Source organism: Lingula anatina, chromosome 6 (genome assembly GCF_051362555.1).
Source record: "Lingula anatina isolate TDL-2025a chromosome 6, LinAna3.0, whole genome shotgun sequence".
Lineage (NCBI taxonomy): Eukaryota > Metazoa > Brachiopoda > Lingulata > Lingulida > Lingulidae > Lingula > Lingula anatina.
The window spans coordinates 1,763,594-1,781,637 of NC_141772.1; the positions used below are offsets into that span (position 1 = coordinate 1,763,594).

Consider the following 18,044-nt stretch of genomic DNA (forward strand, 5'->3'; position numbering starts at 1 on the left):
TCTCCGGTGTGCCTCGATATAATTACGCTGTTGTATGGGGCATACACTGTTCGACTCGCGCTGTTTGTTGTTACTGGAACGTACAGCATCATCTAACTGACAACAGCAATCACATCGAGAAGAGACGAGGTCCAGCAAGGCCGAGACCTAATTATGGCGGACCTACATGAAAGGAAGGTCGCGTAATCCTTTAATGGTCTCTCAATGACATTCTCTTAAACAGATTGTAGTAGCCAGGTTTTACTCATGGCATGTAATGCTCGATTAAGAACATATGGCGACCTAGTCCTTCAAGTCTATGGACCAAATGAATGGAACAATCTCCTAATATTCTTAAGAACTATTCTTAAGAGTTTGTGGACAATTTTAAAAAAGAATTAAAAACTTTTATTTTCAAAAAGTTATATAACTTATTTGACTGGCTGTTATCTTTTATATTGTACTATCCATTTTAATATCTTAAAATCTTAACTGTCCATATGTTTATTTTCATTGTACTATACATTTTAATCTCTTAGGCCTAATATCTTAACTACCTATTTATTTATTTATTGACTTTATTCATCTGTTCTGTTCATTTTACCCATGCAAAGTCTACTGAACATTTTGTTTGGATTTTAGACTATAAATAATAATAATAATAATAATAATAATAATAATTATTATTATTATTATTATTATTATTATTATTATATTTCCTTGTTCCTCCGGCACCCTTGCACATATAATAGACACAGATCTCACCATTTATCTTGAATTCCTAGAAATTTGACAGCGATGTGAAAGGGATCAAATAAACGGGATATGACTGCTTGATCAAGCTGTAAATAATCCCCACCCATGCTTCTTGGGCTTATGAAAAGGGCATACATGTAACTGAATAAAAATAAAGCAAGGAAAGAAAATAAAATGTTCAATGAAAACTAGCTAAAGGTGTGTACAAATATCAGTCGATTAAACAAAAGAGGAGAGCACAGCCGTACACGTGTACGTGCCTCCCTGAACTTAAGAAGTACCCCCCCCCCCCCCCACACACACACACATACCAAAATAGACAAAATAAATAAAAGTTAACGGGCGAAGCGAGACAAAACCAAGATTTTATCCATCTCCGTGAACAACAAAATGTCCCCCTCTCCGGCAAAAAAAAAAAAAAAAAAAAAAAAAAAAAGAAAAAAAGATAAACAAAAGATTAGAACGTATAACTTCTCCAAAGGTTGTTGGAAAGATCGGGCGAAATGAATTTTCAAAACGGAATACCCTCTCACTGCTTTTATTTTTATCCTATTTCTTGAAAAATATCAATTAATTCAAAATTTGTCCAAGATCTTTTTTCATTCTTAAATATCAAATGATATTTTTTCAATAAGCAGTGCTGGAAAGCTAGGCCGTCCCAGACGTTATCAAGGCATCTTTTGATTAATTCCTGGCTTTTTTCCCTTGATCGACAGGGGAAGGAAGGAGTGGGGAGAACGCTCAAACAAAAGGTGCCCCTCTCAGATCTGATCCCTTTTCAGAAGTTAAATTAAGCCTATCCGTTTAAATACCTATGGACTGATTAAGTGCAATTTGACGTCTAAACAACAGGCTAAGGTATTTTTATTCGCTTCCAACACCCTGAGTGCCACTGTAGGTAGATTAAAAGAGAATTCAAGTTACAGCATGCTGATGATACAGGAGTTAGATTCAAATGACCATCAAACTCAGGTCGCTACGGAAGACAACAATTCTGATTATATGGAGCAAGGACGTATATTGAATATATTCAATATGCATCCTTGTATGGAGCTAGGATATCAGTGAGCTTTGGAAAATCAAGATGACTTCCTTTAATTGCAGTTGATTAAATTACCTTCTCACCTTCCAGACGCAGATTCTACGGCGTACCCTATGAGACAGAAGTTGGTGATTGTTGGGGATAGCGCCTGCGGTAAATCCTGCCTGCTCAACGTGTTTACACAGGACGACTTTACCCTCAGCTATATTCCCACCGTCTTTGAGAACTACGTAACCGACATAGAAGTGGATGGAAAACAGGTGCGACTCTTTTGTAGTATTTTTTTTTTTAATTAAATTGAAGACTTGAGAGTTAAAATTGTCTGTTATAAAATATAGCGTTCATCCGTTCATTTGATTTAAGCTCTTCTCTCTCTCATATATTACTACTGTTTTTAATTAGAAATAATGTTTTTTATTTCAGATCGAGTTGACACTTTGGGATACTGCCGGCCAGGAAGATTACGACCGCTTACGGCCCTTATCTTATCCCGATACTGACGTCATACTAATGTGTTACTCTACAGACAGTCCCGACAGCCTGGCCAACATCGCCGAAAAACTGGTCCCGGAGATCAACCACTTTTGTCCCAATGTTCTTGTAGTTCTAGTGGCAAATAAAAAGGACTTGAGAAAAGATGAAGAGATCATTACTAAACTGGCAAAGCTGAACGAAAAGCCGGTGGATTACATGGCCGGGGAAGACACTGCGGCAAAAATTGGTGCTTTTTCTTTCCTTGAGTGTTCGCCGAAAACGCGAGAGGGCGTTAGGGACGTATTTGAGACTGCCACGAGAGCGACGTTATTGAAAAGGAAACGCCGTAAGATCCATCGCAGATGTTAATTTTTTTTCACTCTGTTCTAAAGAAATTTGTCATGAGTGATGCTGGGCAAAGAGAAGCAAAGTAAAGACAATCATGGTATTAAAAAATAAATATATTTCAAGTAATGCTGCAATACCTTCTGCTATACATGTACAATTAGGCTATATGTGGCATCAGTCGTTTTTTTTTTTTTTTTTTCTTTTTTTTTTGTAATTATACACATTAAGTGTCCTTCATAATAAATATTTGTTGTTAACCAACCGTTAAGTTTTGACATTCGATAACTTTCAGGTATTTTTTGGATGAATTACAATCGCGATTTTTCTTAACGATATTTAAGGCATATAAATGGTGTTTCCAGACCCTCGTCATCTGTGAAGAATATGACTCTTAAACTATAAAATTGATACTATTATCGAGGTCTTGGCAGTAAATGTGCAAGCCCGCATCTCTCTTTTTACTATAATCACAACGATACAGCATAGCCCAGTGGCGACCCTCTCTCCCACCGCTCTCTCCCACCGCTCTCTCCCACTTTCATTCCATCATAGTAAACGGCAGCAACAAAGAATAACAATATAATGTCTAGCAACAGGCTTGCATTCAGCAACCAGGGTTCTTTTTGTCGAAAACTGAACCTTTCCTTCCCCTCAGTTGACCCAGCTTGAGATAAGACATAGAATTTAAATCAAGTATTGATTCAGAGGGGACATTTTCTTGCCAAAAAGACGGGTTTTAACCCCACCCCACCTACATGTAGCCCTGCCTACGGACGTTGTTTACAACTTTTTTATAATATAAACAAGATAAGTGATTTATCGGTCACGGAGTAAATGGCTTGACCAAAGTTTTTAGAGTCACCTAAATGATCACTTGTGGGAGTAATTGTCATCTGAACTAACAATTTAAACTTAACTATACCAAATTAAAGCTAGATAAAATCAAGGAGTTAGTCTGTTGTAACTCCTTGATAAAATCAAGCAACTCTTTTCATCGCTACCTTACAGTAACACTGATGTGTCATAGACCATAGAAACTTAATGATATATTTTATAGTTGTTGGGGAAAAACACTCTCCTTGAAAGAAAATAGAAAGAAAGTAGATAAAAAAGTCGTCAGTCAGTGAACTGTGGGGTTTCATCATAGTCCTTCACTCTTCAAGGTTCGTTACACAACTGATGTGTATTTTCCCTGTCCTGGTGAAAATAAAGGATGGAAAATGGGAAGCCCCACTTTCTGAAATGCCAATAATATTGATAAGATTAATAATAAGCATTATTATTATTACTATTATTATATCTATTATAATAAAAATATACATAAAAGAAAGAATGAACACTTAAATAAACCAATTCAAAAAGTTGTCTTTATATTTATTTTCTATTGCAATGTGCAAAATGAGAAACAATACCACACCAGAAAAAGTACATCAATATCATTTCGTAAAATTAACCGCGGTTAATAACAGATTTTAAAAGAATGCATAAATTAATATTTAAGTATTAAATATTAGATTAACATTATAACAAAAAGTGTAGTGTAATATTAAATTTAAAAAAGCTAATTTTAAGTTAAAACGTAGATAAAAATGTAACAATACAGTGTCAACAATCAGCCGACCTCTATCGCCGAAAAATTGTTTTTTATTATTCAGTTCAAAACATTTTTAAATTTAACAATTTGATGAGAGAGAGAAAGAGAGTGAAGGAGAGATTTGACATGTAAATATGCAAATAATGATAGTGCAAAGGCTATGCACAGCAATCTTCCAAAAAATCTTCACCCAGTCATTACTCTATAAATAAACCACCCAGTGAGGCTATTTTTAGCATTACGGACCTCCATTATAAAAGAGCGTGGTTCGCCCGGCTAGTCATTTTCCAGCACTAGAGAATGGCCACAAAGATCACAGATAAATAGTGTAAATAACAGGTACATATATGTTTTTTTAACCAAGACGATGGGATTGTGGTCGTGTCTATACAACGGTGAGGAGTAACTCTCGTTTTCATTTTTTGATATCATTTTACTATTACCTTTAAAAATAGATATCTAAATACAAAGTAACATTTTTAAATGATTATTACAGATCAGTTTAATCGTTGTTTCCGCGTTGAACACTATTTTTATTGATTTAATACTGTTCTTGTGTTATCTGAGGGCAGTATAAAAGATGGGGAAATGAGTTAGCGAGGATACGAGAGGAATTATAGATTATTTGTGATAATATTTGCTCAGAGAGAGAGAGAGAGAGAGAGAGAGAGAGAGAGAGAGTTAAATGTTATAATACGGCAAGTGAAATACATTTTCATTTTCAGATAGGTCTTCTAAAGCTCACCAGCCACGCAAAACAATAATCATTCTTGGAGACGAGGGTTGTGGAAAATCTTGTCTAGTCAGCGTTTTCACAAAGGACGATTTCGCCATAAACCGTCTTCCTGTCCCTTCCACGAGTAATATTTCATACATAGAAATTGATGGCAAAATGGTGATTATTTTTTCATATGGACAAACGGCAGTTTAAATGTTGCGCTGCATATCATTTTAACCCATGTTCTCATTATCAACAATATCAAAAAATCTTACATATATATATTTAGTTTGTTCCACACTTGAATAATAAAGAAAAACGTCTGTTTTAAAATTGATGCAGGACCCGCATGATAAAAGCGAGAAAATTTCAAAATTTTACATTCAATCTCTGTGTTAATCCCCCCCCCTCACACGAAACCCTGGAACCATCAACATATATATATATATATATATATATATATATATATATATATATATATATATATATATATATATATATCATTTTCTAGAGTGAATATCGAGAAAATAAATTTTGAGTGTGGTATTTATATCTTTAGCTGTAATATCATATTTTTTAACTTTTAGTTTTACTTTTAGTACTTTTAAAACTTATTGCTTCTGTATCAGAAATGCTGATTTTGAAAACTTCCTTCCAGATTGAACTTATCCTCCGAGAACCAGCGGGGCTAGATGACGTCACCAGGCTTAACTCCCTTTCAGGCAACAAAAAGGACGCTGTTTTACTGTGTTATTCAATTGACAATCCCTGCAGTTTTAGAAATGCCTCATACAAATGGGCACCAGAGATCAACAAACGATGCCCGGATGTTCCCATTGTATTAGTTGGAAACAAAAAGGACTTACGAAATGACAAATATACTATTTGTGAACTAGGGACTCTACACGAAGAACCGATTGGTTGGCAAGCGGGACAGAAAATGGCCGAAAAGATAAATGCGTTTTCTTATATGGAATGTTCAGCAAAAACGCGGGAAGGAATTCGAGAGTTGTTTGAGACGGCAGCAAGAGCGGCGGCGTTGAAAAAGAAGTATCCAACTGTTGTTCGGAAATAATAATAATAATTATTATTATTATTATTACTTAGGAATAATCTAAGCACGTCAGCACGGCTGAAAGTGCATACATATCAATTTTACAAACTGCTACCGTATTGATAATTACAGTATATGAGGCTTCCAGAAGGACGTGTTGTCCTGTAATTAGCAATTAACCATATTTCTTAATAGATTCTTAAAAGTATATATTTTGTGAAGCAACATCTAACTTCGCATGCAGTATGCAAACATTAAGTTAAACTCCATAATGCAATTAGAAATAATTATTTTCTACGCAAAGACCCTTATATATGGGGAGTTATATATATATATATATATATATATATATATATATATATATATATATATATATATTTTTTTTTTTTTTTTTTTTTCATGGACACAGCTGAAACCCGGAAAACTAGCTGTATCAAAAACGAAATAAATACTTTGATGCTTATCTCAGCGTTTAAATGCAAATATACGTTTCTATAGTATAACCTGTTTAGATTAAGCTCATGCATAAAAACGAGGAAATGATTTGCTTCTTGCATGTTCAATGCCCAGAATCTATTACGACAGTGAGTTATGTTGATGTAGGCGTGTGCGTTGGTCCATCCAAAGCCGCCGTTTATTTCTGCATACTTGATTCACTGATTATCATCAGTCTATCTTTAGTTGTATTCAGTGCTGATATTACTTAACTTTATTTTCAAAATCTGATTTAACAAGGAGCTAATTTTTCTCTGTGGGCAAACCTTTAATCCACGTGATTTTGATTTCATTTTATTTTGTTACATAAGCCATTCATGTTATCAAAATGCTTTGTGGTGTACTTGGTAAAAAAATGCCCAACTTAAATGACTTTTTTAAAATATAAACTAAAAACGCTTATTTAAAGACCTTTATTCCTATCTCTATACGCTTTGGCAAAGATATCAAATATCAATCAGTTTGGAAATGGTTATAGGTATTAGGGGATTCTTGCACGCTTTTTTCTTTGAATAATGCATAAATTACGGACAATGAAATATTTATTTTTCATGTTGATATTTCATTCGTGGCGGCCTTTCGAGATACATGGATAATCTTCATTTCAATTTTCTGTATTCCATCATTGGGCTTCGTCAATAAATTTAAATTATAGAAGAAAATTGTAGTCTTTAGAAACTCAGCTTGACTTGGGCAGATCATCCCTCTAGCTCAGTTTTTGGTATTGCACATATCTTTAACAAGAGATAGATATCCTAAAGAAGCCATAGGAAGTGTACGCCCCGCACACACCTATTGCATACGTCCCAATGGGTAGGTCTCCTTGCGGGATCTGGAGCAGAGAGGTAAAGCCGCCACAAACGGGACTGTCGTCATTCCAGTGCATAAAGTGATATCCGCGGATGCCGCATATCTGAAGTCCACCGCGTTCAATAAATAACGTCGCATCACAGGCAAAAAGAACCACCATCGTGTCGAAGGTGGCGGCATTGCATGTGGATATACTGATGTTGTTACACCCCGAGTAACTGATGCTGTATTGTAACGGTACCAGGTCGAAATCAACAAATCGAAAGCGGCTGCTGAAGGAGTAGGTTGTACCGTCACACCTGACTTGTCGAACGTCCGCTGTAAGTGTAAATATAATTTTTAAACTAGCATTTGACTTTCACATTGGCCACAATATTTTGCAATAATAATGATAATTTAAGCAGCTACCACATATATATAATTTCCGAAACTGAACTCTAAAAGTTCTTAAAAGTAAAATAACAATACAAATAATTATAAATAATAATAATAATTAAAGATAAAAATAATTAAGTTTAATACTAGTATGTTAAAAGATTAATCGTATAATATACAAAAAATACAGTAAGTAAAAAGTAGGGAAAGCATAAACTAAGCTGCGTACGTAACTTTAAGACCCCAAACGGCATGATTTTTACATCGTTTTTATGTACAGACACACCGCGCCTGGTGTACAGGGACACATTGTGCACGGTGGAAAATTTCTAGACAAAACTGGATAACTTCCTTGCTAGTATACTATATATATAGACCAACCCACACTGGTGACCACCATAAGGTGGAAAAACTTAACAAGTAAAGAGAAAGTAAGTAAAACCCCTTTTACACTAGACGGCGTCCTTTCTGCGTCCCGTACGTACATGTAGTACGGCCCCGTTTGAGAGTAAAAAAAGTAATACTTTACGTGCCAACAACTTGCAGATCAATGAGCATTCATTCTGCAACCACGGCGATGCCTGTTTCATGGTCGCACAAAGGACGCAGAAAGGACGCCGTCTAGTGTAAAGGGGGTGTATGTAAGAAAGTAAGCATTAAATGATATTGTATCAAAGTTGAAGAAAACCATGTTTTGGGCACCGATGCTATAATGACCAACAAAGGAAGACTTTGTTACTTATGATTATCAAACATACAGAAAAGATTAATAGAACTGAAGTACAGCTTGAGTTGGAAAACCATATATTTATAATTTCATTATTTTTCTGGAAGAAATGCTTTTTTTTTTTGGCAAAAATGTTGGACTTAGAACTCCCACTGGCATGACGCCTTATGGTAGTTATATATTCTTAGTATCCACGTTAGATAAATTAAAAATTGTTGGTGACTATGCTTTGTTGTCAAGCATAATGTATTATTGCATCAAAACTGTCAAAATTTTTTTTTGCATTATTGTGTGTTCATCTGACAGTTTTGCTGCCTTATTGACTTCCCTTTCTACACACTGGTATGTAGGTAAAAAAAAGATGCCATACTTACGACAATATCTTGGAATTATAGCTGAAAAAATTGATAAGAAGAAATATAGTAGATAAGTACATTAATGATATACTGTATATACACACACTGGACAATAGGAGTGTCACCCCTACTGAACCAATACTTTGGGGGAGAGAAATGACTGTGGAATGATATGCTCCTGGTATCATTTTATTAACATCAAATTTCACAAAAAGACCAACAATACAATTCCATGGTACAGCGGTTTTATACTCATTAGTCGCATTATAAGTAGATCAGGCATTATAAACTTTGATTACTCTGTTTCAGGGGGTGAAGGGGGTGACACTTCTCTTGTCCAGTGTGTGTACAAGTAATCAGTATATTGTACAACTTCTGCCACCACTTCTGCCGATAAATTTATGTGAAGATATTAATTCTTAATGTCAAAACACACACCAGTTTCCCAACATACCAACAATTTTTTGTTCACTGCGTTTTTTAATTATCCTATAACGTGAATCGTAAGGTAATATTCATTACCACAATTATTTTCAATTTTAAAAAACATATCTTACATATCTTAAATATAGAAGTCTATAGACTATTTCTATACAGCAAATTAAATTTCCCGCTCCACTGCTTTTTTGTCGAACTCATTAGATGAACAATGATAAAAACCAACTAGTTTTACCAATTATTTTCTATTTCTGGCTATAGAAAGATAGAAGTTGAGAGGGCATGTTTGCAAATCAAATGTAATGTTTGATGTAATACTTACGACATGTCGGTATATCTAGGGGAAAAAAAAGGCAATATTAAACACAATGGAGTATCACTTGAATATATAATCATTCAAACAATTATCATTTAAACACTGACATTTTCGTCATTTCAGATCCGGCGACAAATGTATGTTATCCTTTAAAATAGAGTTTAGTTGATTCCATCAATGACAAAATAGTGGAATTTAATGCTGAATTACCAAAAGAACTCAACGTTAACACAGATGCTCATAGATAACTATGTGAGGGAGTGAAGCGGTTAATTACGATTGGGTTTATTTACTCCCTCGATTATGTAGAAGTCGGAACAAAACAAAAAGGAGTCCATAAGGTTTCCTTCAAATGGTAACACAATTTGAAAAGAAAAGTATAAAGACTAAGTTTCCTTCTAACTTTAGAACTAATATCTCAACCTCAAACCCACTCCCCCTTTCGTAATGGTACTAATACACAATGCAGTACTGCACCAATGCAATGAAGCCTATCACTGCCAGTTCTCACCTAGAATGCAATTTTGTGGATCTGGATCAGAAGGGTTGAACACGTATCCCTCTTTACACACACAGACCCGAGGTTCTGGACAAGGTAAACTTTGACCTTCTTCATTGATAGTATTCTGGCAGTTCGACAATATTTTATCCACTACCTCACAACATCTGGTATTACTACCACACACAACTGGTGGCCTCACCAAAATTTATGAAACAGAAGACAAAACTTATCAACACAGGGAAATTAATTTATATAGATTTCAATTCAGAACATGATGCCAGGATTATTGTGCTTCTGTGCGCATCCTTCTACAGTGTGTAACATGAAAGACAGTGCGCCATACAAAACATTGCCAACGTGACAAATGACTATGGGTATACAATACACGTTTTCAACCATTGTAACTTAAAATGCTGCATAAGATCTTAAGTTTAATAATGAAGTCATATGCACAATATACACCAATACTTTGGGGGAGATAAATGACTGTGGAATGATATGCTCCTGGTATCAGTTTATTAACAAGTTTACAAGTTTAAATATGGTTGTATCAAAATCACAAACACAAAGCATAAAGAGTGCCTTACTCTTTCGTGAAGAGGTAAAAAAGCAGAACTTAAACCAGCAAAGACAGTAGGCCAAAACATGGCCAAATTCCATCCAATGTGACGTATGACGATGCGGGTACACGATACCCACTTTTAAGTTATATGTCACGTGTACGCAAACCATGATTAAAAATATTATTTCTACATATACTGTTATGAGATCTAAAGTTTAACGATAAAGTCATCTGCACAATATATACATGTTAAATTACAAATTTAAATATGGTAGTATCGAAATCACAAACATAAAGCATAAAGAGTGCCTTACTCTTCCTTGAAAAGGAAAAAAGCAGAACGTTAACCAGCAATGAAAGTCCTCACCTGGCACGCAATTTTGTGGATCTGGATCAGAAGGGTTGAACATGTATCCCTCTTCACACACACAGACCAGAGGTTCTGGACAAGGTAAACTTTGACCTTCTTCATTGTTAGTATTCTGACAGTTTGACACTGTATTGTTATCCATTATCTCACAGCATCTGGTATTATTACCACACACAACTGGGGGCCTCACTTCAATTTATGAAACAGAAGTCAAGACTTGTCAACATAAGGAAATGAATTTATATAGATTTAATTTTGGAACATAATGTCTTGATCACTGCATTTCTGTGTGTATCCTTTTAGAACATTATTTTAGAACTCATTAATTTTAGGACATTGTGGCAAATTCATGCTTATATGTTTATACTTCTAACATGGGATACAGTGTGCCATAAAGAGTAATGCCAAATTCCACCCACTGCGATGTGTGATGACTGGTATACAACACTTGTTTTCCAAGCAGTGTAAATTACAATACTACATGTCGTGCATATATATGCAATATTATTTTTCAATATATTGATATAAGATCTAAAGTTTTATAGTGAAATCATATGTACAATATACACATGTGTACAAGTTTAAGTACGATAGTATTAAAATCATGAACACAAATCATTGAGAGTTCCATACTTTTCTTGAAAGGTAAAAAAGCAAAACTTTAACCAGCAATGAAATTTCTCACCTGGAACGCAATTTTGTGGATCTGGATCAGAAGAGTTGAACATGTATCCCTCATCACACACACAGACCAGAGGTTCTGGACAAGGTAAACTTTGACCTTCTTCATTGGTAGTATTCTGGCAGTTTGACACTGTACTGTTATCCACTATCTCACAGCATCTGGTATTATTACCACACACAACTGGGGGCCTCACTTCAAGTTATGAAACAGAAGTCAAGACTTGTCAACACAAGGAAATGAATTTATATAATTTAATTTTGGAACATTATGTCTTGACCATTGCATTTCTGTGTGTATCCTTCTAACATGAGGTACAGTGTGTCATATAAAACACTGCCAAATTATACCCACTTTGACAAGGGCGATGGTCATCTGACATCATTTTAAAACCAGTGTCATTTACAAAGCTACATGTCATGCGTACTCAAACAATGATAAAAATTTTTCTTCTACACATTGTTATAAGATCTTTAGATTAATAATAAAGTCATCTGCACAATACATACATGTTGACAACTTTAAATATGGTAGTATTGAAATCACAAACACAAAGCATAAAAAGTGTCTCACTCTTATTGAAAAGGTAAAAAAAAGCAAAACTTTAACCAGCAAAGTGAGTTCTCACCTGGAACGCAATTTTGTGGATCTGGATCAGAAGAGTTGAACATGTATCCCTCATCACACACACAGACCAGAGGTTCTGGACAAGGTAAACTTTGACCTTCTTCATTGGTAGTATTCTGACAGTTTGACACTGTACTGTTATCCACTACATCACAACATCTGGTATTATTACCACACACAACTGGGGGCCTCACTTCAATTTATGAAAAAGAAGTCAAAACTCATGAATAATTTTAGAACATCATTTTAGAACTCATTAATTTTAGGACATTGTGGCAAATTCATGCTCTTATGTTCATACTTCTAACATGGGATACAGTGTGCCATAAAGAGTAATGCCAAATTCCACCCACTGCGATGTGTGATGACTGGTATACAACACTTGTTTTCCAACCAGTGTAAATTACAATGCTACATGTCACACACACACACACACACACACATATATGCCATGTTTAAAAACATTATTTCTCCATATATTGATAAAAGATCTAAAGTTAAATAGTAAAGTCATATGTACAATATACACATGTGTACAAGTTTAAGTACGATAGTATTAAAATCATGAACACAAATCATTGAGAGTGCCTTACTCTTCCTTGGAAAGGAAAAAAAAGCAGAACTTTAACCAGCAATGGAACTTCTCACCTGGAACGCAATTTTGTGGATCTGGATCAGAAGAGTTGGACATGTATCCCTCTTCACACACACAGACCCGAGGTTCTGGACAAGGTAAACTTTGACCTTCTTCATTGGTAGTATTCTGACAGTTTGAAACTGTACTGTTATCCACTATCTCACAGCATCTGGTATTATTACCACACACAACTGGGGGCCTCACTTTAATTTATGAAACAGAAGTCAAACCTTGTCAACACAAGGAAATGAATTTATATAGATTTAATTTTGGAACATTATGTCTTGATCATTGCATTTCTGTGTGTATCCTTCTAACATGAGGTACAGTGTGTCATATAAAACACTGCCAAATTATACCCACTTTGACAAGGGCGATGGTCATCTGACATTTTCCAACTAGTGTAAATTACAAAGCTACATGTCACGCGTACTCAAACAATGATAAAAATTTTTCTTCTACACATTGTTATAAGATCTTTAGATTAATAATGAAGTCATCTGCACAATACATACATGTTGACAACTTTAAATATGGTAGTATTGAAATCACAAACACAAAGCATAAAGAGTGTCTCACTCTTATTGAAAAGGTAAAAAAGCAGAACTTTAACCAGCAATGAAAGTTCTCACCTGGAACGCAATTTTGTGGATCTGGATCAGAAGAGTTGAACATGTATCCCTCTTCACACACACAGACCAGAGGTTCTTGACAAGGTAAACTTTGACCTTCTGCATTGGTAGTATTCTGGCAGTTTGACACTGTATTGTTATCCACTACCTCACAGCATCTGGTATTATTACCACACACAACTGGGGGCCTCACTTCAATTTATGAAACAAAAGACAAAGCTCATGAATAATTTTAGAACATTATTTTTGAACTCATTAATTTTAGGACACTGTGGCAAATTCATGCTTATACGCTCGTATGTTTATACTTCTAACATGGGATACAGTGTGCCATAAACAGCATTGCCAAATTCCACGCACTGCAATGTGTGACGACTGGTATACAACACCTGTTTTCCAAGCAGTGTAAATGACAAAGCTACATGTCACACACACACACATATATATATATATATATATATATATATATATATATATATATATATATATATATATATATATATGTCAAAGGCCCGGATCAAATCTAGTCCCATGCATAAAGAGCCCAGACTCCATGTTTATTACACCCTGGCTGGGCCCATTATTTTTGGTGTCTTTGCATTGTTAACTGCATAATGGGCAAGTTAAATGACCAAGTTAATTGACCAAATTAATTGGCCAAGCTGCCAGTTTGTTTGTATGGCATGTGCAGTTGTCTTAGATCAAGGCACAAATGAAGCCCACCTTTAATTTAACATTTCTTTAGTGTTTAGCTTTTTATGCATTCCAACCACTGCGGCAAGTGACAACTGGTATATACGACACCCATCTTTCAAACAGTGTAAATTACAATGCTACATGTCACTTATTTACCAGCCATGATTAAAAATATTATTTCTCCAAATTTTGCTAGAAGATATAAAGTTTAATATTGAAGTCATCTTCACAAAATATACATTTTATAAGTTTAAATATGGTGGTATAGATATAACAAACACAAATCGTATAGAGTGCCTTACTCTTCCTTGAAAAGGTAAAAACATGCAGTCCTTTAACCAACAATGAGAGTTCTCACCTGGAACGCAATTTTGTGGATCTGGATCAGAAGAGTTGAACATGTATCCCTCATCACACACACAGACCAGAGGTTCTGGACAAGGTAAACTTTGACCTTCTTCATTGGTAGTATTCTGACAATTTGACACTGTATTGTTATCCACTACCTCACAGCATCTGGTATTATTACCACACACAACTGGGGGCTTCACTTCAATTTATGAAACAGAAGTCAAGACACGTGAACACAGGGAAATTAATTTAGAACATTATTTTAGAACTCATAAAATTTAGATCACTGTGCCAAATTTATTGTGTTCGTGGGTTTATACTTTTAACATGAGATACAGTGTACCATACACAACATTGCCTAATTTCACCCACTGTGAAGTGTGACGATGGGTATGCGATATCCATTTTGAAACCAGTGAAAATTACTAAGCTACATACCACAAACGTAATCCCATATACGATTACAAACATTATTCCTAGATACACTGTTATAAGATCAAGAGTTTAAAAACAAGATCACATGCACAAAATACATACAAATTTCAACAAGAATTGAAAGATTTTAAAATAACAACACTGAGCCCCTGACGAGGGTATTAAAATCACAACGGTAAAATCATAAAGAATTCCTTACTCTAAGTTGAATTGGCAAAAACAAACATGACATCAAATGGGTTTTTAAGCACACTTTTTATGTCGAATTATAATTTATTCAAGGAAGGACCAATATTTGAAAAGAAAAGAAATGCATAGTAACTTTTCATCAAAACCAATATCTCGACTTCAACCTCCCCCCCCCCCTTTCCTAATGGTGGTAGTGGTACCGCACCCATGCAATAAAATCTATAACTGCCAGTTCTCACCTGGAACGCAATTTTGTGGATCTGGAACAGAAGAGTTGAACATGTATCCCTTTTCACACACACAGACCCGAGGTTCTAGGCAAGGTAAACTTTGACCTTCTTCATTGGTAGTATTCTGACAGTTCGACACTGTAGTGTTATCCACTACCTCACAGCATCTGGTATTATTACCACACACAACTGGGGGCCTCACTTCTATTTATGAAACAGAAGACAAAACTTGTCAACACAGGGAAATGAATTTATATAGATTTCATTTTGAAACATTATGTCATGATCATTGCATTTCTGTGTGTGTGCTTCTAAGACGAGGTACAGTGTGCCATATAAAACATTGCCAAAGTCCACCCACTTTGACAAGGACGATGGTCATCCAACATTTTTCCAACCAGTGTAAATTACAAAGCTACACGCCACCCTTACGTAAACCATGATTAAAATTTTTATTTCGACATTCTGTTATAAGATCTAAAGATTAATAATGAAATCATCTGTACAACATATACGTGTTTACAAGTTTAAATAGGGTAGTATCGAACCAACAAACACAAATCATTGAGAGTGCCTTACTCTTCCTTGAAAAGGTTAAAAAAAAAACACAGGACTTTAACCAACAATGGGAGTTCTCACCTGGAACGCAATTTTGTGGATCTGGATCAGAAGAGTTGAACATGTATCCCTCTTCACACACACAGACCAGAGGTTCTGGACAAGGTAAACTTTGACCTTCTTCATTGGTAGTATTCTGGCAGTTTGACACTGTACTGTTATCCACTACTTCACAGCATCTGGTATTATTACCACACACAACTGGGGGCCTCACTTCAATTTATGAAACAAAAGTCAAAACTCATGAATAATTTTATAGCATTATTTTAGAACCCATTATATTTTAGAACATTGTGCCAAATTGATGTTTTTGTGTTAATGTTTCTCACATGAGATACAGTGTACCGGCCGTACACAGCAATGCCAAATTCCACCCACTGCGACGTGTGACGACTGGTATAAAACACCTGTTTTCCAACCAGTCAAGTACTACATGCCACGTGTACACAAACCATATATAATTACAAATATTATTCTTTTATCTTATTAGTTAAAAAGTTTTAAAAATTAGTCACCTGCATGAAGTAAAAGAGTTAAAAAGAACACAGACCCCCTGACGATAGCATTTTGAAATCGTTTAAACAAAATCTTAAAAGTGTTCTTTGCTCTTCCAGGATTCAAGCACATAACTTTTTATCGAACTTCAGAACCAGTACTGTGTATCTCGGCTTCAACCCCTTCTGTTTCCCCTAGTTACTTATACTAATTACCGTACCGCTGCAATAAAGTCTTTAAGTACCATTTCTCACCTGGAACGCAACTTTTGGAACCTGGATCAGAGGTGTTCAACCTGTATCCCTCATTACACACACAGGACCATTTATGCGGGCAAGGTAAACTTTTTTCAATGATATTATTCTTGCAGTAGATCAAGTGTCTTTTAACTCTACAGCACTTGGAGTTCTCCCCACACACGGGTCTTGGCGAAGGTTTTTTACACCCCTTGCCTTGACTACCGCACTCTTGGCAGCGTATACGTGAGAAGGCGAGGTGCGATGGCTTAGCGTGCCCGCTGCCGTGTTTGCGTGGATGCCCAGGACATGCTCGGGTTATGCAGAAACGACTGTGCCTTGTACGCCCTAAATGTAAATTCAAGATTTTACAAAGAGTAAAACAGCTTAGACCTATATCATTTTTTGTCTAATTTGTCGAAAAACCTGCATTAAAAAAACGTTTTTGAATTATTACAAGATATGATAAAAAGCATGTCATAATGTCCGACCTCGCTTGTAAGTAACGTAAAGCATAATGCTGATGAAACAGGGCCCGATCAAATAAAGTTTGACCAGTCATGGTAATTTGAAAAAAAGAAACTAGCATCTATCTTTATAATACTTGATGGTGAATTACAAAAGCCGTAATTTAGCACTTACGAATTCTGGCGAGCGCATACAGTGCAACCAAAACCAAAATCAGACAAAGGAGCAATGTCCTGTACATCTTCATCTTCAAACGGTAGTCTGGGCGACTGGCTGATTTACTGGCCCACGGTGACTACGGCAGTATGTGGGTCCGATGAAACGCTCAATGAACTGAAACCTTAACAGCTTTCTTTTTATAGAGCATTTCTTGGTTGACAAGTTTTAGTCAATCATTTGTTAGGGAAGGCACAGTTGTTCTATCCCCTACCAGGGCCGCGGGTTAAATATGTGCATTTTTCATTTAGCGCGAGAATCGTGTCATAAATAAGCCTGAGACATGTTTGTGAATAGAGAAAAAAATATCTGTGGCCCTGTTTGAGGGTAAATTTGCTCACTGCTAAAAATATTATGTATTTTTTTTTTTTTTTTTTGGGGGGGGGGGGGGGGGGGTGCAGGAATATGTATATATTTTCCGCGATCGGCGCTTCGAAGAATAGGATAATTACACTCGTTTTTCACCAACACGCTGGCCTGTATTTCGGGTATTTTAATACGCATTGGTGCGTTCCGAGCGAAATACAAGCCAGCGCAATTATCCTTTTGTTCGAAGCGTGCAGCCGTGAGATAAGTCAGTTACAACTACTCATCGTCTATACTGTATTGGACATTC

General features: G+C 35.6%; 4 protein-coding genes across 4 annotated transcripts; 2 read left to right on the plus strand and 2 right to left on the minus strand.

The window, feature by feature from the left end:
- Positions 1-7: 7 nt before the first annotated feature.
- Positions 8-3,962, plus strand: LOC147760976 (ras-like GTP-binding protein Rho1). The gene is made up of 3 exons (XM_087015875.1): positions 8-177; positions 1,868-2,037; positions 2,201-3,962. Exons 2-3 carry the CDS (start codon positions 1,891-1,893, stop codon positions 2,618-2,620), a joined length of 567 nt encoding a protein of 188 aa, XP_086872001.1. The 5' UTR covers positions 8-177; positions 1,868-1,890; the 3' UTR covers positions 2,621-3,962.
- A 56-nt stretch (positions 3,963-4,018) lies between these two features.
- LOC106157259 (ras-like GTP-binding protein Rho1) lies at positions 4,019-6,289 on the plus strand. The gene is made up of 3 exons (XM_087015874.1): positions 4,019-4,588; positions 4,919-5,088; positions 5,570-6,289. Exons 1-3 carry the CDS (start codon positions 4,561-4,563, stop codon positions 5,984-5,986), a joined length of 615 nt encoding a protein of 204 aa, XP_086872000.1. The 5' UTR covers positions 4,019-4,560; the 3' UTR covers positions 5,987-6,289.
- Positions 6,290-6,858: 569 nt separating this feature from the next.
- Positions 6,859-11,076, minus strand: LOC106157257 (uncharacterized). Its single transcript, XM_087016366.1, has 5 exons — positions 10,914-11,076; positions 9,994-10,170; positions 9,489-9,503; positions 8,747-8,767; positions 6,859-7,588 (listed from the first exon to the last, which is right to left on the minus strand). Exons 1-5 carry the CDS (start codon positions 11,056-11,058, stop codon positions 7,197-7,199), a joined length of 750 nt encoding a protein of 249 aa, XP_086872492.1. The 5' UTR covers positions 11,059-11,076; the 3' UTR covers positions 6,859-7,196.
- Positions 11,077-11,277: 201 nt separating this feature from the next.
- On the minus strand, positions 11,278-17,622 carry LOC106157255 (uncharacterized). Its single transcript, XM_087015101.1, has 6 exons — positions 17,387-17,622; positions 16,763-17,092; positions 16,035-16,226; positions 12,227-12,418; positions 11,602-11,793; positions 11,278-11,285 (listed from the first exon to the last, which is right to left on the minus strand). Exons 1-6 carry the CDS (start codon positions 17,457-17,459, stop codon positions 11,278-11,280), a joined length of 987 nt encoding a protein of 328 aa, XP_086871227.1. The 5' UTR covers positions 17,460-17,622.
- Positions 17,623-18,044: the final 422 nt, after the last annotated feature.